Genomic DNA, 25,806 nt, shown 5'->3' with positions numbered 1-25,806 from the left:
GTGCAATTGTACAGAAATAACGATTGGTGGACAGTTTATTATATTGTTTGTTTCAACCAATCGAAAGGAACACGTAATATTGTTTTGACAGCGGCCAGACAGCGTCCTTCACAATGGCAGTTATGTCACAATCATGTCACAATTAATGTTTACATCTGAAAAAAGATGTAAAATAAATATGAAATGACGTTTTATTAACAAAATTGTTTTTACAATTATGTAACATAATAATAGGTAGTATTTAAATTTATAAAAGTGATGTTAGGGGACAAAATAATGGAGTCAGAAACGGATATTAGAAAACCCCGGTGAGTTTTTAAGGTTACTTTCTTATTTTTATTTACAATTTTCAAGAATTAAAATTTATTTATTGTATATGTTATTCAAAACTAGGATGGAAGATCATAATTTACTAATTCAGGAATATGCGGATATCGTAGAATCTTTGAAAGAAGAATTAGACGTTTGTAAGGTAAAACTCGAAGAATGTGAATTTTAATTTAATTTCTATTTCTTTTCATATTCAATTTCCAATTAAAATTGAATTTCTTTTTTTTACAGAACGAACAAATTGAATTACGTCGTGAACTTGAGATACTTCGCACTGAGAGTAAAAATGCGAGTGATATTGCTAGAGATTGTTTCGTGCGTTGTCAATCTGAAACGTGCAGTGGAATTAACACCGATAAGGAAATATTAGAGAATCTCGAGAAACGTATTGTCGTTCTACAAATGGAAAAAGATTCAATGTTTCAACTCTGGCAAATGTCATTGAAGGCAATAGACGTCCTTGAGGAGGAACTCAAGACATTTAAAAAAAACGGTAAAGGTTCCTCAAAATTTAACGAAGATCATGTGAACAGTATTAAACAATCATATTCCGATGCCATTAATCTCCTCGAGGGTAAATTAATTCAAGCCAAAGAGAATTTTATGAAACACCAAATACTCTGGGAATCGAATAAGGAAAAATTTGAGGAATTAAAAAAGGATAAAGAAGAACTTCAAAAGAAAATTAGTCTTCAACAGCATGAAATTCTGGAGAAGGAGAGAATAAATCAAAAGACTGTCGAAACTTTAAATTTAGATCTCAATAAAATGAAGAACGAATGTGAAAAATTACGACAAAATAAAATTGAATTGGAGAGAAAATTAAGTGACGCTCAACGTTTTGCAACTAATGTTCTCGCCAAAGATTGTGAAGCAAAAAATAAAGTATGCGAAGCAATTGATTTAGTTGAATCGGCAGTGAGAGAGAAAGAAATGTCTTTACAACGGGAAACGCGAATTTTAGACGAGAAAATGAAATTAGAAGTACGTTTAAATAATATTGCAGAGGAATATAAAATTTCTTTGGAAAAAGAAGTGAATAAAGTGAAAGAAGAATTCGATAGGAATATCAAAAAGTATTATCTAGAATTAAAAGAATTAAAAGTTGAAATGAAACAAAAGGAAACATTGTTAGATAGAGCACAAAGAGAATGTAGATTGCTCGAGGAGGAAATAAATAAAATGCGTCAAGGTTCCGACGACTATTTACATCAATCAAATTCAAGAATTTTAGATTTAGAACAAAAATTAAAAGACTCGGAATATAAATTAAAAGACGCTGAATATAAATTAAATTCATTTGATAAAATTTACAAGAAAAAGAATGAAATTCTAGAACAACGAATTAATGAAATACAAAAACAAAATTTGTCCTCCTCACATGATTTATTTCCAGAAGGAAAAATTTACCGAGATTTTGATAATCGTTCAAAGTCTGACGAATCTTTAAATAGATATTTAAACTTAGAAAAACGTTTCGAACGTGTACTCGATGAGAAGGAGAATTTGTCAAAAGAATTGCACACATTACAAGCGATGTTCGATCGAGAAATGCAAATTCGTGAACAAGACAAAAGACAAGTGGAGAATAAAGTCAGTGATCTACAGGAGGATCTACGAAAGGCCACCAACACAAAAAACAGCGGAAACGAAAAACGGTAATATAAATACAACTTTTTTTTAAAATTACATTTTAAGAATAAATTTTCCTTTGCAGAATAGAAGAAATATCGAATGTGAACACAGATTTGCGGTTAAAAATGCAACAGGAGAAATTTGAGGAAAAATCGAAAGAATTAACACAACTTGTTGAAATTCATCAACAACTAAGTAGCAGGTAATTAATTAATTAAATTATTTTTTCTTCCCATATTAAAATGAATTTCTTTTCAGATGGAAAAATGAGGCGAAAACCCTCACGTCGAAATTTCAAACAAGATCCAAAGAATTACGCAGTAAAATTAATGCACTACGAAAGGAAAATGACAATTTAAATAAAGAATTATTGTCGTGTCGTGAAAATTTAGCGAGATATCGAGTACAAGCAATTCATCGATACGATCACGGCGATGAAAATAGATGACACCATTTACAATTAACTAATAAAACTGTACATATTTCCATAACAAAATTATTATTTTATTCTGAAAATAAAATTTCGTACAGTTCAAATTTAAAGTAAAATTATTCTCTTAATTAATTAACAGTTAAAAAAAATGAAAACTATTCTTTCGACATAATGCAAGCAGTGAACAAACTTGGAAACCAATATAAAATTTCTTCTTCTCCTTGATTGTCGAGCCAGGCCAATCCTTCTTTAACCATATGATTGAGAGCTTTCTCCGCTCTTCCATCCTCCCACTTGAGTTCCTTTTGTAAAACACTTTTCGAAATAAAAGCATTTCCCGATAAACTAACTTGCTGTAATACCGCCGTATGATCCATACTCAATTCGCCAGGTACCGATTGCACTAAATATTTACCGCGACCAATTGGAACGACGGAAAAGCCATTGCCAAAAATTTTCAATTTTTTCGCTGCTGCCAAAAGATCATCGTTGGTTATTTCCTGATGTTCCTTACGTCTTCCTCGTGCTTGAATTAAACGTTCGCGTAATTCATCGAGTGATATTAAACCACCATTCTTTTCATTTGTTGCTAAACATACTTCGACAATTTGCACTGCAAGTTCATAATAAAAATCACCAATTCCAAGTACTGACCAAAAACCTTTACCCGATGCTAATGGATCGACACCAATTGATGCGCACATCTCGGTGAATTGTCGACGAAATTGTGCATTCTTTTTTATTTCTGTTTTATGCTTTGTTGCAAATTCTTCGAGATTTATGCGAAATGTTTCCATTTGTTTTGTCATTTGTTCAAATTGATTTTCCTGAATTTCTGTACCTTTGTCTTTGTATTTTTCTTGCTCGAGCTTTTGTTTATGAATTGCTCCTATTCCAGCTTTTCTTCTCATTTTTATCTAATTTCTTCGTTGAATCTAAAGGGAAAATAATTATTTTTATGTTGAATAAATATTTAATTGTTGATTTTCGAAAAATAAAAAAATGGGAGTGTTTTTAATTATTTATTAAATTATTAAAATTAATTTAAAATTATGTAAAATAATAATCATGCGCCTCAAAAATTGTGACGTTTTTACTTTAATTAAAAAAGTAAATATTTGCTTCTATTCTGAATATTATAAATATTTTTATAAAAACATAACCTATTGCTCACCTTTTACAACAACTTTGATATTATTAAGATTATACACTTTTTATTTACTAATTTTCCAACTTTTCTGCTAACAAATTAAAAGTATTTTTACACTTTACAAGGGTAGAATATTTAATAAATAAATTTTTTAAAATGAGAAATCTTTATTACTCTTGCTTGCTCTTGCTTTTGACACTTTTGACACTTTTGACAGTCGGTGTCTGACAGTTGATCAGCTGTTCCATTTCCACTGAATCTGCATTTTGATTGGTGGACAGTTTTCCTGGCAAATGATTGGCTCACGGTGGTGCAGACGACAAAAAAGAGAAAAGCGAAAACTCGGCGTGTGTTTTGCAAGTTTTAAACAATTTATTATTAAATGAATTCGTGTAAATAAGTTAAAATAGATAATAAATTTTATATTAGTCAATATGGATTACGTAGAAGAACAAAACAACGAAGTTGAAGCTTTAGAACATATTTATTGTGGAGAATTGGAAGGTATATAATTTATTCACAAACCTAACCTATAATATACATATGGAGTTTTATTAATTTCATCATCATGTATAAAAATTTGTATTTGTAAAATTGAAATTTATTCGAAACTGTATTAATTTTTCTATATTTGTAAATTCTTTATTATATCATATATTATAAATTTTACTAAATAATATAAGGTTAACTTTAAAATGTTTATACCGCATTTGAGAGTTTATAAAAAATTGTTTACATTTGAATTTATTACTTTCTAATTAACTTGTTAATTAAATGTAATTGTTTTAATTTCAGTGATAGCGACGGAACCTTTTCACAAATTTGCAATACCAATAAAGTCAGAGGAACACGAACCAGATTCTGAAAATGGTTTAGCATGTCGATTAGAATTTACGTACACTGATAAATATCCAGAGGAGCCTTTAACAATTAATATTGAAGATACGGAGAATTTTGAGGATGGAAATGATGAGGAATTGCATGCACATCTTATTGAGCAGATGAATGAAAATTTAGGAATAGTTATGGTATTTACTTTAGTTAGTGCCGCACAAGAATGGCTTAATGTTCAATGGGATAAGGTAAAATTGCACAGAGAAGAAAATGCCGCGAAGAAATTAAAGGCAGAAGAAGAGGCTGAAATGGTAAACGAAAATTTTCTTTCTAGAAAAAAATCTTTTTTTTTCTTTTCATCAAACTAAAACTTAATTCTTACAGAAACGATTCGAAGGTACAAGAGTAACAGTAGAGACTTTCTTGAGTTGGAAAGAGAAATATGACGAGGAAACGGGTTATAAGAAACGAAAAGAATTGGCTGAAAAGGAAGGGAAAAAATTAACAGGCAGAGAATTGTTTATGACCGATAAAACGCTGGATCAATCGGATCTTAAATTCTTAGAAGATGGTATATTTTTTCAAATTTTTAAATTCTAGTAGTAATTATAATCAAATATCACACGTGAATAATGAAATAATATTATTTAAAGGTGACGCAGTGAAAGTGGATGAAAGTTTATTTCAAAATATTGATGATCTCGATTTGGATGATGACGAGGACGATCCGGATTTTAATCCAAATAATTTTTCCGACGATGATTGAATGTAAGTTTTCGTACAAACTTTTCAAAGTCTTTAAAACTCAGGAATGCAGATTTGGAAGAAGAAGAAGAAGAAGAAGGTCATATTTTCAATATTTAAACAAAAAAAAATATTTTTTAATATGCTCAAAGCATTTTTTTTTTCTGGAAAAATATTGTCGCTGAATAATCTTCCTCTTGAGTACAAAAAGAGAAATTCTGCCTCGTTGAAAATCAGAAAATAAATTAACGACTGATTTATAATTATGTAAATAGTCTTCATAAAACACTTTGATTATCTAAATGCAAAAAAGAGATTTGTCTTCTTATCCAGACTATACAGTTAATTTCTCAATTTTTTTAGGGAAAATAAATTAATCAACTAAAATATATTTGAGATTATTATATTTTAGATATAAAGAAAGACAATTTCGTTCAATTATTATTTATTTCGAACAGTAGATTACAATTTTAGCAACACAGTGCATATCTTTTAAATTAGACCAAAAACGTTTTATTTAAATTTCGAAGATACTTTTTTTCACTCGTAATGAAATTTTGTTTTTTTTACACAATACACATAAAATGATACATTTAAAAATTGTATTTGTCGTATATTATCACTTTGTTCTTGCTCAGATTTTAGAAAAGAAAATCATATTGCAAGTTTTCTCTTTGATTTGATTTGAAGCTTATATTAAAATAGCGTCTATAGCTTTTCAGAATACGTACAAAAAATACTGTCGGTGCAACAACATTTCGGAAGCCACAATTATCATTGTTACAATATCCGATTAATTGAAATAATTCAAAAATATAATGCGCCTGTGGTCGGTTAATTTTCTTTTTTATGATTTCTATACAATTCCTGAAAATGTACAATAACAATTAACTACAACTATTTTTTTTCTTCTAATTATCACATCTGAATCAACAAACATTTATAGATTTTTTTTTATGACATTTAGTAATTTAATTACAAAGTAGAGACGATCGCAGATGGATAATTAATAATCATCTCATATAGATAACAGTTATAAACTTATATTTTGCATTAGTCGCATTTCAATGAGTAATGTGGTTCGAACGTTGTCTTCATTTGCAATAAATAAGTACATTATCAGTAAAATTATCGCGATACACTTAACTGGAGTTTTAGATTTACTTTACGGCCTGGTAACTGTGAAGTTACCGTTTTACTTGTTGCCTTTTTTTAGTCGTCAACGCATTTATAATCTGTTACAAAAATAAATTGTTAGTCACGGGATAGTGAGGCGCTTTTTAAAAAATTCTTTTTTTCAACAATGAATTCAAAAATAGAAATCTAAATACACTTCAAAGAAATTGTTTTTAATATTGTACTAGGTATTTATTTTTTTTTCAAACAATGAAAAGTAAAATTATTTAAATCATGCTCTATTTTTTTGAGAAAATTAATCTATTTGTATTTAAAAATCATTAGAATTTTTAAAATATATTTAAATACTAAAAAATTGTTAGTTTTATTTTCTATGTGCAGAGACATGCAAAAGTGAAATAATCTACAAGATTTCAAAAATTCTAAATATTTTAAAAATTTGCTAACATTTTAAATATTTGTAAATTTTTTAATTATTTAATTATTATAAATAATGCTAATTTTGGTCTTTGTCGTAATAATTTCTTGGGTTTAATAAATAACTACATATACAATATGTACAAAGAAAAAATATCATTAACAAAAGAAATCTGTAAATAAGTAGCGAACTATACAAAAAATTGTCAAAAGATATATAAAAAAAAATGTGAGTAGTAGCAAAAATTTATGTGATCAGGATTAGTGATTTGATGATAATTAGCTTTGACTTGGAGATGATAATTCGGGTTTAGGAGAAGGAGAGGACAATCTTTCGGTTGACGATTGTTCAAGACAGGATTCTCTGCAGGTATTAAATAACTGGAAATCGGGAAATCTGAGAAAAGTGATTAATAATTAATTTTCGTTCATATTCCTACTCTGCATTTTAACATAATTTCAATAAATTTATATAATTTTTTCAACTAAAAAATTAATTCAAAAATCATTTAATTTTAACTATTTTTTAAATACAAGATATTAATCTTTGTTAATTTATCAATTATAAAAATATTCTTCATTAAAAAATATTCTGATACATTTAAAATGATTTATGAAAAATACTTTATTTAACTCTTTAGTTAAATTTCTTAAGAAGATTAAGAATATATTTTTAAATAGGTCTAATTTATTTGCAAAATTTATATTCTCTTTGTGTGTAAAAAAATACAACAGAGATATATTTTTAAATAGTTAACAAAAAAATAACCAAAGTAACAAAAAATATTAAATTCGTCTAAATAAAAAATAATAAATAATCTATAAAAAATACAAATTAATAAATCTTCTAATTATCACAATTAGGAATAACTATATAGTAATCATACTATTAATTACTATAATTAGAAATAATAACGTTTTTCAAGGAAAAATTGATAGAATATTTTTTATAAAATAAAAAGAACTAGAAATCCCAAAGGAAAAAGGAAAATTGAATTTCTGCATGCAAAAGTAATTTAGAAATCAATAGAGAAATGACATGCATCTGAAAATGTTAAAGCGAGCTAATGAAATTAGTGCAATTTACGTAAGAAGAAAATCGTTTCCCAGACGCAATTCGTTATTTTAACATACATTCTCACTAAAGATTTTTTTTTTACTTATATAGAGATCGAAGCACTTTGCTTTTGAACAAAGACAATAAATAGATATTCATGTCGATAACAGCTAACATTAGTTAATAAACTTTTTTTCAAAATGTAAAACATTAATCTGATAATATTTCTCTTTCAACAGTTATTTGTTTAAAACTGTATATTACATATAAATATTAATCTTGTAATAGCGAAAAATATTTTCAACTATATTTATTGATCCACTCGGAAATGCCTATAGTTGTTTTAAATCATGATGAATTTGTACAGTGTCTCTGAAAAAGACAATTTCAAATTCAGATTTCACGGGGGAAATTAAAAACTCAAAACTTCCTTCAACTCTTTCTCTCTCTCTCAAAACGATGATTCATGAAAAAAGAGATAGTTATTAAATTCATAAAAACACGATAGAAATCTATTTACTTTCGTCGTAAAAATACTTCTTTTTTTTCGTCAAATTTATTTCTTCCTTTTAAGCGTAGAAAATACTTGGATGCGATTTAAAGAGAAAAGAAATTAATACGTGGAGACAAAAAAAAAATTATAGAAAAAAATGTTTGATAAGACAAAAAGCGACAATTCAGTGAGATAGTGATGCAGAGAAAATAGAAATGAAAAAGCAATATAAAAAAATGCACTTGTCAAGAATAAGAGAATTACGTGAATTTTAAATTGCAAGTGTATAAATTTCTTCCAAGGCAGAAATGAAAAAGAAAAAAGCAATTTGATAAATTTTTTTTTACAAATTAGTCGCTTGTGTTACTTACTTTTCGGGAAGAACACGAGGATGTGCAGCTTCTCCAGGCCATTCGTAAAATGCAGGCAGAGGACTGTCATAATTTGCGCTGTACATTTTGCTCATAATAAATTTTAATTTGTCCTTTGGTTCTGGATATTCACTAGCCAAACCGTCTGAAAGTGAAATTTGATTGAATTTACATAATAAAATAATAATGTACAGATAAATTTTGAATTTACGTATTTTTTCCAAATTTTTTCAGATTTCAATTTAAGTTCATTAGATATTTTATTTTTCTCAGACTTTTTTTTTAGATATTAAAGTAATTTTAATATATTTTTTTGATTTTTGATTTAATATATTTTATTTATTCTTTGGAATCTTATTTAGATTTTAATTTAATTTTATTAGAATTCTTTCTATTCTTTTAATGTTTAATGTTTAATTAATGTTAAAAAAAATCGAATTTCAAATTAAACTACTTGAAAAGTTGATATCTGATTGAAATGTTTGAAGAAAAAAGATTTACTTTGTGCATAAGCATAATCTGCGATTTTAACAGCGATATCGATTGAGCATTCCTTAATTGTACTTAAAGGAGGGTAAACACTTCCGCGTTCAAGATCCTCATCCGTTACGTGATCGGCGACCACTTGAGCAGAAATGAGAAAAATTTCCTCCATAATATGATGAACTCCTGTCGCGATAACTCCCAAAGCAACTCCAGGGAATATATAGGCGTTATTTCCCTGTCCGGGCTTATAAATCTTCCCATTATAGTTCACTTCACCGAATGGCGAGCCCGATGAAAAAATACACCTTCCCTGAAAATTAAAATCACATTCCACTAAATTTTATCTTTGACAACAAAAAAATTTGTTTTTTCAAATATGTTTTCTAAATCTGTTACTAAAACTATTATTAAAACTATTATTATAAATATAAAAATATTAAGACTTATTTTGAAATATACTTTAAAAAATTTGTATTTAAAATTCACGTGTCTACTAATTTCGAGGGGACTCACTTCAGTACAGTCGTAAGCCTGTTGAGCAGTACATTCGGCTTTACTGGTTGGATTGCTGAGGGCAAATATCAATGGTCTTTCATTATTTTTTGCCATCTCTTGAAGAACTTCAGGTGTAAATGCTCCAGCAGCCGCTGATGCTCCTGCAAGAAAAAATTATAATTATCTTTAGAGAATAAAAATAATTGGGAAATTATTTGAAAATTATAATCACTCACCGATTAATACTGAGGGCTTAACTTCCTTTACAACTTCGATTAGGGTTTTTATTGGTCTATGATCTTTTGCGTACCAAATCTTGTGACCGTCCATTGTACCCTCTTTTCTCGATGTTGTCAATAGGCCATCGATGTCCATCATCCAAATTTTATTGCGCGCTTCCGCCTCCGACAGTCCATCAGCTTCCAATGCTTTCACGCAGAGATCCGCAATTCCAATTGCCGCCTAAAAAAAAAAAATTTCACATTCGATGATGAAAAAATTCAATTTTTTAACAAGACCTTCTCTCATTTTTTTACGAGAATGTAAAAATTAATTAGAAAGAAAGGAAAATTAATTCAAGAGAAATTGAAATTAAGAAATTAATTCGAAACAAAATACCTACAGATTGAAAAATGAATCTAAAAAAATTCAAATTGAAAAATAAATTCAAAACAAATTTAAATGGAAAAATTAATTCAAATTCAAATTGTTCTTGAAAAATTAATTTAAAACAAATCTGAATTCAAAAAATGATTTAAAAAATAATTTATTCCTGTTCTTTCAAGTAAGGAAAGTTTTTATTGCGTTTAGAAGAAATAAATAATTATTGAAATTGTACCTCTCCAGCGCCAAGGAAGACGAATTTATTGTCAGACATTTTTTTCTTCGTTATACGTTTTGAGGCGAGAATTCCAGCAACTGCTACGGCGGCAGTTCCTTGAATATCGTCATTGAATGTACAATACTTATCTCTATATTTATCTAGAAATCTGAAGGCATTATGATTTCCAAAGTCTTCAAACTGAAATCAAATTATTTCGATGTTAATTAATATTCTATAATAGGAATAAAAAATTAAAATAAATTTTTTCCATTTCAAATTGAAAACAGCTCTTACAGTTCGTGAAAAAATTTTGAAAATAATTAAACTTTCTGGAGTTGAAATATTGTTGTAAATTTTTATTTTAAATTAAATGTAAGTAAACATAGTTTTCAATAAAAAATCAGGATTTTGCCACAGATCAGGAAACAGTCAGTGAATTTTATCAAAAGTACAAGGAAAAATATTCAGGAAGAATTCATAAGAAAATTCTGAATTTTGTTTTTCAGCAGGCTTAAAAAATATTGAAAAGAGTTAATTTAATATTATATTCTTTCTATTTGTAACAATAATTGAACTTTACAGATTTTAAATTGAATTTATTTTAAATTTAAATTTAAGTTTTTGAAAAATTAAAAGAATAATTGAATTCTTTAAAAGTTGCGCTTTCAATTTTTATAAATAACTATATAACAAATGTTGCACACGAAACTGAGTACTTAGTTTATTATTATGTAAAAAACATTTTTTATTTTCAAATATCATCTTTAATTTTCTAATAATTCCAGATTTAAAATTTTGAAAAAACTCAACTTTAAAAAAAATTCTTTAATTCAATTCAATTATTTTCAATTCAATTTTACCTAATAAAATTTCTTGAAAGAATTCAATTATTTTCAATTAACATTTTTCAAAACGATTCAATCATTTTCAATGGAATTTTTAATGAAATTCGTCGAAAAAATTTCCAAGAATTCAATTATTTTTATACATGCAATAAATTTTTTCACTCGAATTCAATTATTTTCTTTATAATTTTAATTAAATTTTATCAAAAGAATTCAATTATTTTTAATAAAATTTTAATTGAATTCCTCAAAAGAATTGAATTATTTTCAAAAAATTTCCATAAAATACTTCAAAACAATTAAATTATTTTAATAATAGTAAATTTATTAATAATAAAATTCAATTAAATTATTTCAGATTCAAAAATATGAAATGTTGCAAAAATTACAAAAAGTGATATGAATTATCTAAAAATTAATTTTTGAATTCTACATAGAACAAGACATGTTAAAATAAATAAAATTCTGGTTTTAGAAAATAAATTTTCAAAAAATCGTATTTTGCATTAATATTAATTAGTTTTTCTAAAATAATTTATAATTTTACTAGTTTAGAATGTTAAATTAATATTACTAATGTTATTAATGTAAATTAAATTTCTAAAAGTTTCAGTTTGAAGTTTTAGAAAAGTTCAATTTTAAAAACTTTAAATCATAAATTCTGAAGAAGTTATTTTATTTGAAAAATTTTATTTCAAATTACTTGTATTTTTTAATACATATATTTAAATAGAAAATTTTCAATTTATTTAAATTTCATTAAACTTAATTGTAAACAAGAGGATTTCAGAACTATTTTAGCTGAACTATTTTTTCTTTAAATAAATAATTGAATTCTTACGGCATTTTCTCAAAAATTATTGAAATAGAAAAGAAGTTTAGTTAAAAATTTTAGAAAATAATTGAATTTAAATCTTGAAAATAATTTTTCCTAAGTTACTGTAATAATTTTTATAAATTATTGAATTTCAAAGAATTTGAAATTTGAATATAATAATAATATGATTAAAGATTTATTTTAAAAAAACTGTCAATGTTCCTAATAATTTTACAATTAAAAAGATTAAAAAATAAATGTATTACAAATATTTTTTTCTGTATTTAATTATTTTTGGAGTAAATTAAAATATTCTTTAGGGTCAGAAAAAGTCATAGTTCAGTCTGGAAATTAGGGAAAAATAAAATCATATTCTTGTGTCAATTCTGAAAATTTTTTTGCAATAAAAAATTTTTTTTCAAATAAGAGTAAAATTATTTTTAAACATGAGAAAATTTTTTAAATACGAGTAAAGCTTTTTAAATACAAATTATTTTTCAACAAGAAGAAAAATATTTTTCAATACGAATAAAATTATTTTTGAATAAGAGTGAAATTATCGATGGTAAATAGATTTTAATAATTGATGTTTAATTAAAAAATTACAGTAAAAAAAAAATTTGAAGTAAAAAATTGCAATTTTAAGTACTGCATACAAATAATTACCTGAATGAGAACATTTTGACCATATTTACGAACGCACGCTGCCATGAATTCATCTAGTAATTCATCATATTCAGCACCTTGACTCCTTGGCTTATTGAGTCCAATATAATGAGGATCGTTTCTTAATTGCTCATTATTCGTTCCCACGTCTATTGTTATTGGCAGACATTGATGAGGTTTAATTCCAGCGAGAGCTGTATAGAGAGCCAATTTCCCTACTGGAATTCCCATTCCGCAAGCACCAAGATCACCGAGACCTAGAATTCTCTCGCCATCCGTAACGCAAATAGCTCGCACCGCTTGTTCTGGCCTAGAAATTTTGTAAAACGAAGCAAATTGGCACCACTCTCTTCATTAATGTTTCTCATGCCAAAAAATTATTTTCTTCTTCTTCTTTTCGTTATTTTTCTTTTCAAAATAAATTTTTCCCCTCAATTTTTAATATTTTTTGGTATTACATTTCTTTTCCCCACCAGGATAATTTAATTGAATGAAGTCAATTAATTGTACCAAATTAATTAAACAGAAAATTAAATTCTAATTGAACTCAAATAATTAACTGAAATTAATTGAATCAATCCCAATCACTTAAATTGGGATTTCAATTTCGTTAGTCGAAAGTGACCTTTTGGAGTAAATTTGAAGAGAAATTGAATTTACTGACCAATTGTTGAGAATCTCGTAAACATGGCCCTTGTCGTAGATGGTGATGAAGAGTCCACGTGGCCTTCGATAAATAACGCCGAATTTTTGACAGGCAAGTCCCACAGTCGGCGTGTAGACAATAGGCATCATCTGCTCGATATTCTCGCTCACGAGACGGAAAAATAGTCTCTCGTTCCTCTCCTATTATCCAAGGGGTTCTCTCATTGTAGCTCATAAAGGAATTTTTTTTTGATTTTTTGTTTTGTTATTTAGTCGGCCAGTGGTCGCATTTATTTATTTTTTTTTTTGCGGCATATCACTCACCTGCAATTCAACCAGATAAAGGTATCGATTCAAATCTTCCGTGTACTTCATTACGGACGCTTTACACAGGGCCAGCTGTTCCTCCTGTGTTTTAAATCTCGGCGGTTGTAGTCCATGGATTCCCAATGATATCCTCTCCTTTAAGGTGAAGGCCAGACCCTGAAAAATTAATAATTATAATAATATTGTATATTTTTTTAATTTCCCATATTTTTAGTTCGTGAAAGAAAAAAAATATTGAAATTAATGGAATTAATTTAATTATTAATTAATAATTAAACTTTTTATTACTTCCATTTTTTTTATTTTATTTTATTTTATTAATAAATATTTCTTACTTTTGTAAATAATTTTCGTCCTCAGTGAATAAAAAAAAATTTTTATAGAAAAATTGTGAAAAAAAATAGTGTAAAAATGGGAAAATAATTATTTTAATAGAAACCTTGTTGAGTCGTGGGTCTCTGAGATGGCCAATTCCCTTGACCATGTTAATGGGAACGACTTCTCCTTGAACTTCATGAATATCTCTTTGTGGGACATCCTTGACTGCAGGATGAGAAGGTGAAAGTGTCCTTGCCCATGATCCTCCTCCATTCCTGCTACTCGATGATCTGGAGATAAAATTTTTTCCATTAATTTCAAATTCAAAATTTTCTCCCTCGATATTTTTACATATTTAGAATATAATAAATAAATAAACTAACAAATAAATAAAAAATGAATAAATAAATAAAGAAATTAACAGATAAATAAATAAACAAATAAATAAATGGACAAGCAAATAAATAAATAGACAAAAAATAAACATGAATAAATAAAAAAAATAAATAAACAAGTCAGTGAAGAAATTAATTTGTTCATTGATAAAAAAATAACAAATTAATCAAATAAATGAACAAACAGACAAACAATTAAATATACAATTAAATAAATAGACAAAAAATAAATAAACAAACAAACATATAAATAAACAAATCAAAGAAAAAATTAATAAACAATCAAATAGACAAAAAAATATATAAACAAATATACCAGTGTTGCCACAGGTCAGAGAAATCAGGGATTTTTATTAAAGTATTGCAAAAAATTAAATTTGCATGATTCTTAATTAGTTTCATTGTATTTTTTAATATGTATTTAATTAATTATTAAAAATAATGGATTTATCGAAGAATTTTAGTTAAAAACACTAAAAAATGGTATTTTAGAGAAATTACAAATGTTTGCAAAAATTCAATTTTGATCAAAAATTTAAAAAAATTCTAGTAAAAATTTCAATTATCTTTAAAAATAATAAAATTCTTCTCCAAAATTCAATTATTTTTATAAATAATAAACATTTCACAGGAATTCAACTATTTACAAATTTTTTTATAAATTTTTTCGCAATAATTCAATTATTTTCATAAATAATAAAAGTTTTTAAAAATATTTAATTATTTTCATGAATTTTAAAACTCATAATAAAATTTCAATTATTTGTAATACAATTTTAACCTCGAATTCCTTGAAAAATGTAATTCTTCTTGAAAATTTTATTAAAATTCGATTATTTAAAAATTAGTTGATAAATTTCTTTATGAGAATTCAATTTTCGAAAAAAATTCATGTATTCAATAAATTATTTATTTTCGTATTTAAATAATTGAATTCTCGTAGAATTTTCTAATAAAAATTGTTTTAAAAATTAATTTCAGATAAAAAATTATAAATAATTGATAATTGTTCATTTATTTCTTTCGAAGAATTTTAATAAAATTTTTGAAATTAATTACATTTTTCGAAAAATTTACTTAAAAATTGTATTAAAGTAATTGAAATCCTGAGAAGAATTTTATTATTTAGAAAAATCATTTAAGTCTTTCAATGAAATTTTATTAAATTTGTGAAAAATAATTGAAATTCTGTGACGAATTTTAGTATTTAGGAAAACAATTATGAATTCTTGCAAAGAATTTTATTACATTTCTTTTAAATAATTGAAATCCTGGGAAGAATTTTATTATATTAGGAAAATAATTAAATTCTTGCAACGAATTTTTATTAGGTACATTTTTTTGTAAATAATTGAATTCTTTTCTGAAATTTCATTAAAATATTTGAATTTGAAAATATTTGAATTTCAGCTATGAATTTAATTATTTGTGGAATGTAATTGAATTCTTGTAAAAAATGTTTGAAAATAATTACATTTTTCGAGGAATTCATTTAAAATTGTATTAAAAATAATTGAAATCCTGGGAAAAATTTTATTATTTATGATTCTTTTGGGAAAAAAATAAAATTTTGTCTGGAAATTAGGAAAATGTTAGGGAAAAAGAAAATTAATTTTTTGTGGCAACCCTGTAAACAGACAAATAAATAAATGAACAAAATAAACACTTAACATTTTCAATAAAAAATTAATTTAAAAAAATTCTTTTTATTATGAATATTAAAATTTTTTTTTAGAAAGGAAACAAATTTCAGGAATTTAATATTTTTTAAATCAGAATTTTTTTTTTTTAGTGGAGGAAAAAAAAGAATTATTATTCAATTTTTGAAAAATTGTATGCGAAATTTTTTATTCCTCTCTTTCTTTTCTTATTTCGAGAAATTTTCTCGAAATTGAATTTAATTTTACTTGACTATAGATAGAATATTATAGATTTTCTATATTGAACAGGAGACTCAGTGGGAACTGTCAATTTCAAGACTAGCTTCACATATTGTTTGTCCCAGGTGGAATGCGCACTAGGAAGTGATTGAGGATTCACAGCTAAACAAATGGAGGCAAATGAAGTCCCTCCTGGATTAGAGATTCTATATACCAAAATGGATATGTCATAGTTTAATCCTTCCACTTTGCACAATAATTTTGTGAATTTAATGCCACACACAATAATAAAATTGAAATTATTTAATTTGTCAATTAAATTAAAATTGATTTCGCAAAAAATTATGATATCGAAAGTGATTACAAAATAATATTTTTTTTCCATTTATTCTTATACAATAAAAAAAAATTATTGTTAATATTTAAAAAGAACTATTTATTCCTAATTCCTAAATATAAAATTATATAAAATATAATTTATTTATTTAATTAAATTACAATTTAAATATAATGAAATTGTAAATAAATAATTGTTAAATTTTACAAATAAATTATAATTAAACTATAATAAATTTCAATTAAATTATAATTGAACTATAATAAGTTACAATTAAATGATTAAATTATTAATAAATTTTAATTAAATTATTATTAATTATTACTCTCGAGTTATATTTTCGTAGTTTAGCGACAATGTTATATAAATTTACACTAAATTTGTTGAAATTAGGATAAAAAAATACTAATAAATCGAAATAGATGGGCATGTTTAATCAATTGCTACAATTATATTTATACTACATAAACATCCGCGGGATATACAGTTTCAATCATTAAACCTTGATCAAAGTAAATTTATTGACAAATAGGGATTCATTTGGAAAATATTAGTTTCTAATTATTCAAGCTTTGACAGTTTACATTGAAATAATTAATAATAATAATAATGAATATATTAATAATAATAATATATTTATATAATAATTATATTAATAATATAATAATAATAGCAATAATAATTATTACTAAAAATAAATTATTATTTTAACAAATAAACTTTATGGAATAATAATAAATAATATTCTCATTGAAATAATTAATAAAACCTTGAAAAAGAAGTTCCGCCTTTAATTTTTTGTTATTGAAAATTTTTTCTCTGTTTTCTTTTAAAAAAGGGTTTTATATAATAATTTAGAAACAATGAGTAGAACCAGGAAACTTTAAATAGCGTTGTTTCAAATTGAAATGAAATTTAAAAAAAACAATTACAACTTGAACAATATATGAAATGGAAAAATATTTCTTTCGGTTCCCAATGAGAAATATTTGAAATGAAAAAAATAGTTTTAAAGTGTGGGTGAATAAACGAGCTTTTTTTTTTAATAAACACCGTATTCATGCGTATAGAAATATATTAACAATTAAATATTTTTCTAGTTATGTTTAAATTAAAATAGTTTTTCACTTGAACGTATAAATTAAAAATAATATTTCAGAAGAAAAAAATCATTTTCATTTTAAGGTAAGATAAATTTTTGAATGAAAAAGTAGTTCAAAATTTATTTGTCATTAAGTTTGATTTATTTGACATAAATTGTGATTTTTGTCATATTTGTGATTTATTTGTCATAAGACGTGAGGAATTATTTTTGTATTTTCTAGACTTGGAAATATTTTTTATTATAGAATTTTATATAATATTTTATTGTTTTGCAATTTTTGTTTTCAAATTAATTTTTGCAACTGTTTGGGAAAATAAATGAGAAGCGTGCTTTTTTTTCCAAAGTAGCACGTGTTAAATGTCACTGGCTAATAAAATTGAATGACGTAATACAATGAATGTAATTGAATTGAGTTCTCAACTTACAGATGCAATGGCTTGACATGAGCGACACAATTATCATAAATGCGATTTAAACACTGGGATTTAATCATTTTACAAGGAGCACAAAATCCTTTGTACATTTTTTTTTTGTTTCTTCAAATTTTTCTCACATAAACACTAATAATATATAAAATTCTAATCTTCACTTTGTGAAGATGAATCCGAAACAAAAAGCACTTGCTCTTAATGCATTTCGACTTTGCCAACTTCCACTTTTTTATTTTTATCACTCTTAAAATAAATTTGCATTTACAGCTTCAAATCATTATATTACAATGGAATAAAAGAAATTCCAATCGAAAAAATTCTCTTCTTTATATTGAATATTTATTTACTAAATAAATTTTATTTAGAACAAAAATTTACTATTCGGAATAAAACATTTTTTTCTTCAGAGAATTTTTTTTCTTTTTCCAAATCAAAGAAATTTTGCTGTACAGAAAGAAATGTTTGTTTCTGTTTAATTTACTTTTAAAATTTTTTAAAACTATTTTACTGGAATATTTCCAGGTAAGAAAAATTTTGAATAAAAATCTTAAGAGGGATTTTTTATTAATAAATATTTCGAGAATGAAAATAATTTTGAATCAAAGAGTAAATTACTTAATTTATGGCGAAGTTTACAATAAGAAAAATTTTTCAGGTTTAAAATGATTTCAAAAATAGTAAAAATTGTTTTTTTTTTCTAATTTTTCAAAATGAGAGAATACTTTTTCTCGTTTTCTGAATCGAGGGAATTTTCACAGATAATCGTTCGCGGACGAGAGATTAATGGGAAATGAAAGAACTGTATAGGTAAAGTGAGTTGGCCTGGTTAAATCACTATACAGACAATATGACAATACAAACCAGCTGATAAGATTATACTTATACAAAAAGTGTATAGTCAGCATAATAATACCTTGAACTTGATTATTTTAATCCCTCTATCGTATTCCTTATTTTATTAAGTTTAATTCGATCGATTTAATATATATTTCTTTGAGCCTTGTGTGTAAAGTATATTATTTTTGTTTATAAAAGAAAAAATAATAGCTTTATTAAAAATTCACCTGTAATTTTTCAGTGAAAATTGATTTACTAAGTGGTTTCCCTACGTTTACTTATTTTTCGCTTAGAGTCTATACTCTTTCATTTTGAAATAATAATTTTCATTTGAAAGAATTCTTTATATTTGTTTATTTTTACGATTGTTGGTAAAATTTATTGCGGTAAATAGTATATAATAGTATTTTTTTATTTATTCATAAATAAAGAAAGAAAATAAAGAATTTTAATTAAAATCTTAATAACAATTTTAAACATTTTTTGATCTTTAGTTTTTTAAAATTAAATTAAAATGAAAATTTTTTACATTTTTCTCAAATTATTGTTTTAATTATATTAACCACATTTTAATTAATTTACAAATGGATTTTAAATCGAATTATAATAAAATAGTTATAAACTTTATTATATTATTTTTTTTACATTATAATTTGTTAAAATTTTTAATTTTTAACTTTCTTGAGTATTTAATTTAGTTTTTATCCAATTCTTTTTTGCCTTAAATCAATTTAAAATTTATTAATAGCGATAAAATAATTATTTTACAATTTTATCCAATTTTTATATTATTTTAATTTTTGTGTAAATTTTATTTTATAAATTGAAAATTTTAAATCTATTTCAAAATTTTTTTTCATTGTAGAACGTGTATTGTTCAATACAGGCCTTGATTTAATTAATATGTTATAAACGCTATCGACACTGATAATAAAATGTGATAAGAAATAGTGTATAATTAAAAAAGAAAATTTCCAAAAATAAATTACACAATGTGGATTCATTCAATTGGACAAAAATATAAATTTATATATCAATTTTACAATAATAATTTTTATTTTCTATATTATATATATATATAGATATTTGAAATATTTTCGGTCTACGATTAATATCCCAAGGGAAATCAATTTATTGAAATGTTTTAAAGTTCTTAACTTTAAATTGCTCTCTTATCTATTCAATATTTCTTTGGAAAAATTTATAGGTCAGCGACTTCAAACATTTATCGGAAAACGTTCAGGTGAAAACCGCGCAAAAGGGGGGCACAAGATGAATTTTCGGTAATACATTTTCCCGAGGTAATGAGGTAGATGTGGGCGAGAAAGAAGAAAAAAGAAAAATGGGAAAAATTTTATACACGAAAATCTAAGCAGCTGAATCATACGTCTTCATTTTTTTATTCTCTAATGATCAAAAAAAAAAATAAAATAAAAATAAAAGAAAAGAAGAGAAGAGAAGAAGAAGAAAATTAAAAGAAAATACCTAAACAGAAAATATGGAATTAAATTATAATTAGTCAAGTAAAGAACGTAATTAAATAATAAAACGAGTAGAAAATAATGTGAATTAAATTAATAAAGCAAATTAAAAAATAATTTAATGTATAAATAATAAAAAAATAATTTGAATAATTGTATTGACTTTAAGGGCATTTGAACCATTACGACGTCACAATTTGTGCACAGCATGTGTCTTAAAACTATGACGTCATAATGGTTCAAATGCCCTTAATAATATAAAAAAGAGAAAAAAATTATAAATAAAAAATTATAAATATATAAATAAATTATATAAAAAGTAAAAAAAATCGGAAAGTTAAAAAGTTTATTGAAGGAAAAAATATTGAATTTCAATATTTTTTATAATGAAGAAAATAAAAATGAAGGAAAATGGTAAATTCAAATTTTTTTTAACCGCATCTCTCTCTCTCTCTGAACTTTCCTTAAATTAATGATTGGCTATAAGCAAAATTTTATTTCAAATATATGCGAATCAAACATTTAATTATATGACTGTATTCCCTCTCTCGGGAAATTCACTTTTGCCTCAATTATTCTATATGCGCGGTAGGCACTTGAGAACTATATATACATATATGATGTGTGTATGTATATACTCTCATCATCAGGGAAATCAGGCTATGAATTCATACAGATATATATGTATGTATATAATAGAATACGAATATGGGGAACTTGTAAATTTGTAAAATTACGAATGTACGCTGTGTATGTATATATTCGCATCTAAAACTAATAATCCAGGCACGAAAATAAGGACAACTTTCTACCTATATATATATATATATATATATATATATATATATATATATATACGTACGTATAATACAGTGTCCAGAAAAACCCCCAATTTATGCCTCAAAAGAATATAAATAAAATTACATTCTATATTAAACGCAAACTTTCACATTAATTATTTCTCGAGAGAAAAAGAAAGATATTGAAACTGCATGCTGGAATTTCATGCAATTTTTTTTTCTTACCATTATTATTTTTTTAACCTTTTTTTTTATTTATTATTATTATCATTTTTTTTCTTTACAAACTTTCACGAATTTTGAATTTCGCGAATCGATCATTTTATTTTTTTTGAAATTATTTTATTATTTGATTCAAGTAAATATTTATTTGATAATTATAGAAGTCAAAGTATTCGGTTATTTGAACCAAATAAATTTTTTTACAGATTATTATTATTATTATTATTATTATTGTTGTTGTCATTATTGTCATTATTGACATTATTGTCATTATCATAATTAAATCCAACAACTTAATAAATTTAAAAAATTTCAGTGCAATGAAATAAAAATTTCCACAAAGTATTCTCTTGTTGTAAATAAAAAAAATTGTTTACCTTATTTAAAAACTTTTCTTCATTTACACGAGTGTTTAACATGTTATTAGAGTAAAATGAAATAATGTAGTTTCCTAATTAAATTGCATAATATACGCAGAAAAGTGAGTCATTTTCATATTCGAATAAATTCAAGAACAAGGTTTATTCCATGAAGAATAATGTATATAATGCAGGGTCTAGGCTAATTAAATTATTTCAATATTAATTATTTAATTTAAAAGTCGTGTTTAGACATGTTTTCTTTTCTATTATTGTAATTAAAAATAATGTAATCTTATCATTTTTCCAGGGTAACATTATATAAGATTTGAATTTTGTTTCAATTATTTCTCAAAATTTTTAAACGTTCAAATTAATGAAGTTTATATTTCTGATTAAATATTTTTAAAAATTACTATCCAAAAGAAGAAGAAAAATAAATATTTACTTATTTAGTTAAGTATTAAGTTTTATTTTAATATAAAAAATAAATATTTTTTTAAATATATAAATTAAAAGAAGCAAAAAAAAATACCGTCGTTCATTTGAACGTTTGCAACTTTATAGGGATATTTTCTATTATGAAAAAAAAGAAAAAAATAATTTAAATAATATTTTTTAATAAAAAAATGTTCAATTTTTTAAATTAAAAAAATTACATTTTTTAAATTGAAAAATGCATTTTCTCAAAATGAAAAATAAAACTTACATTTCTTTTTGGAGTATTACTCTGTATTTATACAAGAACGACGATTTTTACGTCATTTGGGGGAGATGGACAAAAATAAAACACGGACGTCTTTCTAAATAACTAACGATATTCGTCGAAAATAAATATTCATTTCAAATAATAAAAAAGAAAAAAAATAGTGTCTGAACTTATTTCAATATTTTATGTTTAAATTTCCATTTAAATAAGTGTACACTATTATTTAAATTATTTATTTTTATTATTATTTACTATTATTATTATTATTATATATTTATACCCATTGCATTTTATTTTCTAATATTTATTAAAAAAAAATTTTTTAATTTATTTTTTAGGTATTTCATTAATTTTCCATTTATTTTATTTGCATATTTATTTTATTTGAAAATTTTGATTTATTTAAATTAATTTAAAAAGATTTTTTATTTTCCAAAATTTTCTGTTCTTTTCGAATTAATTTCAAAAAGAAAAACTTAAAAAATAATCAGTGTTTTTTGAAATTGAACTTTGATTAATAATTTAATAAATTAATTAGAAATTATAATTCACAATTTAAAATTATTTCTCCTTTAGAAATTCATTATTTAGTTATTTAATTACAACAATTGGATGCTTTGTGAAAACACTGCATTGTTACTATTTCAATAATAGAACAATTAGTGTAAATATTAAATTTTTTGTTTAAAAATATTCCTTTCAAAAACTTTATGTAAGCGAATGATATTCAATGCCAGATAATAATCCTTATCAGACGCTTGCTGTTTATGACATTTACTGACAGGTATTTTGAATAAAAATGAATTTAGAAAAAAAATAATGGTACCTCTTTGAAGAAACAATATTCTTTTTTTAAAAATAGGTTTTCATTTTAAATTAATTTAGTTGCAGAATTATATAAAATTAATTAAATTCCCTTTTATTAAATGACTGTTGGATTTATTCAATAAATGAAATGAAATGAAATTACTTTCGTCATATTGTTAATTTTGTAATAACAAACTTTTCACTGGTTCAATCTTCAATGTAAACATTCCATGAAATTATATTTAACAAAGAAAAACTATGTACCTATATGGGAACATTTAATTATAGTTATAATATATGATTTTGGTTATTAAATTTATATTTACTTTGTTATTTATAAGTTTTAAAATTAGTTAAACATTTCATGAAATTATATTTAACAAAGAAAAACTATGTACTCATATGGGAACATTTAATTATAATTATAATATATGATTTTGGTTATTAAATTTATATTTACTTTATTATTTATAAGTTTTAAAATTAGTTACAATATATGATTTAGGTTATTAAATTTATATTTACTTTGTCCAGTATATTAAAACTCAACAGAATTTCACTAAAGTCAAATATTTAATAATTGCAAATATTATTAGATCTGAGTAAATAATAATTAAAGCAAAATATTTACGTATTTCCCACCAAATATTTCTTCCTTCAAATAGAAATACATAAAGAGCAATTTAGACTTGTAAATCCCAGGAAAAAAGTGACAATTGCCAACATTAAATCAATAAAAGAAAATAAAAAAATAGTCTACCAACTTAAAAATTACGCAACAATTCACCACCAGGTGGTGGTAAAATCTCGGGCAAGGATCATGACATCCAAAAGGGGAAAACTTTTTCTAAATTAATTATTAAAATAAAAAAAAGACGAATGAGAAAATAAATTTAATGTCAGATTTTTTTTTTTAGTTGCAAATATTCAAGGGTTTTAAATTTTTAATACACAAATAGAAAGAAATAAGGGATGAATGAATATCTCAGTGACTTATATATGTATATATGTATACAAAAAAGATACTTGAAGGTCATGGAATTACTCACCTGTTTCTTCCATCAATTCAAAGTGAAGAAAAAAAAAGCACACTATTATAATGAATCGAAAAATATTATTGATTCTATTTTCAGCTCTGCATGCTCTGCATTGCGACAAAGTTAAGATTACGCGACTGTCACTTTTCTTTTTTATCACTTCCGCATGCAGGGTTGACGTTTACTAGGCGCGATTATTGACATTTCCACGTGGAAAATTCAATGGTTTTTGTGTGAATCACTTTGATAAGGAATTTTTGGTAGAATTTCATTATTTATTGTGACTAAATGGAGAATTGGTCAATGAAATTTTGTTTTGTTACTTACAATACAGATCTTTGCAGGGAGAACATCTCGCCTAGTCGGGGTTAACCAGCTGATCAGCCGTGGAACAAACCTTTCTTCCCCCCCTTCCACATTGGTATGTTCGATTTCTACGACTGCGCATTTCCACGAGAGAAATTTTACCTGTGTCCGAGACTGTGGCGGGAGTATTTTTATAATATATAATTTTTTGAATTTCCTAATATCACCTGATAAAACATTTACGTTTAAAATTCGACAAGTGTTGTTAATAAAAAGAGTCAATAATTTTTTTTACATTCCTATTACTTTCATTCAAGAAAAACTAATCTTGCAAATTATGAAAAATTTTTTTTTTAGGAAAATTTGTTTTTTCTATGAAAAATTGATTTTACGTATATAATTGTGGAAAATGATGAATAAATTGTTGAGTTAATGGAAAAATAAATTTTTTATATATTATGGGAAATAATTATAATCGAATTTTCTTGATTTCTTTGTAATTTATTTATAGATGAGGGAAAATTACTAAAATGTAATTTATTTATTTAAGTAGTAGACGGGAAATATTTTCTCTATAAGAAAAAATATTTTGTTGAAATTAATTTTGATGGTAAATATTTTAGTAATTGTTAATATTTATTATTTAATGAGATAAATATCGCTTTATATTTGAATTATAATAACAGTATAATAACTAATAAGTAATTATAGAATATTTTTGTTTTGAGTTGTTAATTAATTTATAAACAAACGAGTAAATAAATTAATGAATAAAAAATGAATGAGGAAATAAATAAATATAAGTAATAAAAATAAAAGAGAAAATAAATAAGTAAAAAATAAATGAATAAATAAATAAGTAAATAAGTAATAAATGAATAAATTAATTATATAATTAATTTATTAATAAGTGAATATTAAGAGGTGAATAAATAAATAAAAATTAGTGAATAAATAGGAATTTAATGAAATAATATTAAGAATATAATTTATTAGTATTCAGGTAAATAGAAAAATACAATTTCATTTAATTAGATAAAAAATAGTTTAATTAATTAAATTACAATTTCAAAGAAA

At 24.2% G+C, this 25,806-nt stretch overlaps 4 protein-coding genes across 7 annotated transcripts; 2 read left to right on the top strand and 2 right to left on the bottom strand.

Annotated features, from left to right (window-relative positions):
* The first annotated feature begins 105 nt into the window (after window positions 1-105).
* LOC122505046 (rho-associated protein kinase 1-like) lies at window positions 106-2,514 on the top strand. Its single transcript, XM_043616463.1, has 5 exons — window positions 106-308; window positions 394-472; window positions 562-1,988; window positions 2,048-2,167; window positions 2,224-2,514. Exons 1-5 carry the CDS (start codon window positions 259-261, stop codon window positions 2,411-2,413), a joined length of 1,866 nt encoding a protein of 621 aa, XP_043472398.1. The 5' UTR covers window positions 106-258; the 3' UTR covers window positions 2,414-2,514.
* On the bottom strand, window positions 2,448-3,775 carry LOC122505048 (vacuolar-sorting protein SNF8). The gene is made up of 2 exons (XM_043616467.1): window positions 3,573-3,775; window positions 2,448-3,333 (listed from the first exon to the last, which is right to left on the bottom strand). Exon 2 carries the CDS (start codon window positions 3,307-3,309, stop codon window positions 2,554-2,556), a length of 756 nt encoding a protein of 251 aa, XP_043472402.1. The 5' UTR covers window positions 3,310-3,333; window positions 3,573-3,775; the 3' UTR covers window positions 2,448-2,553.
* Window positions 3,776-3,858: 83 nt separating this feature from the next.
* Window positions 3,859-5,398, top strand: LOC122505045 (RWD domain-containing protein 1). Its single transcript, XM_043616462.1, has 4 exons — window positions 3,859-4,052; window positions 4,344-4,693; window positions 4,767-4,953; window positions 5,036-5,398. Exons 1-4 carry the CDS (start codon window positions 3,983-3,985, stop codon window positions 5,146-5,148), a joined length of 720 nt encoding a protein of 239 aa, XP_043472397.1. The 5' UTR covers window positions 3,859-3,982; the 3' UTR covers window positions 5,149-5,398.
* Window positions 5,399-5,554: 156 nt separating this feature from the next.
* Window positions 5,555-24,876, bottom strand: LOC122505044 (NADP-dependent malic enzyme-like). 4 transcript variants are annotated; one of them, XM_043616458.1, is made up of 11 exons: window positions 18,166-18,403; window positions 14,145-14,313; window positions 13,703-13,861; window positions 13,398-13,579; window positions 12,734-13,043; window positions 10,421-10,603; window positions 9,819-10,044; window positions 9,601-9,743; window positions 9,103-9,397; window positions 8,602-8,746; window positions 5,555-6,361 (listed from the first exon to the last, which is right to left on the bottom strand). In XM_043616458.1, the coding sequence occupies exons 1-11, from the start codon at window positions 18,261-18,263 to the stop codon at window positions 6,355-6,357; spliced, it is 1,917 nt and encodes a 638-aa protein (XP_043472393.1). In that variant the 5' UTR covers window positions 18,264-18,403; the 3' UTR covers window positions 5,555-6,354. The 4 variants fall into 4 exon arrangements, with proteins under 4 accessions (XP_043472393.1, XP_043472392.1, XP_043472396.1 ...); XM_043616457.1 differs by lacking the exon at window positions 5,555-6,361 and adding an exon at window positions 7,645-8,109 and having other exon boundaries at window positions 18,166-18,410; XM_043616461.1 differs by lacking the exons at window positions 5,555-6,361; window positions 18,166-18,403 and adding exons at window positions 7,649-8,109; window positions 24,436-24,453.
* Between the last annotated feature and the right edge of the window lie 930 nt (window positions 24,877-25,806).

This window comes from Leptopilina heterotoma, unplaced genomic scaffold (assembly GCF_015476425.1).
Source record: "Leptopilina heterotoma isolate Lh14 unplaced genomic scaffold, ASM1547642v1 Lhet_337, whole genome shotgun sequence".
Lineage (NCBI taxonomy): Eukaryota > Metazoa > Arthropoda > Insecta > Hymenoptera > Figitidae > Leptopilina > Leptopilina heterotoma.
Note: the sequence above shows the minus strand (reverse complement) of the source record. Positions and strands in the feature narration are given on the sequence as shown.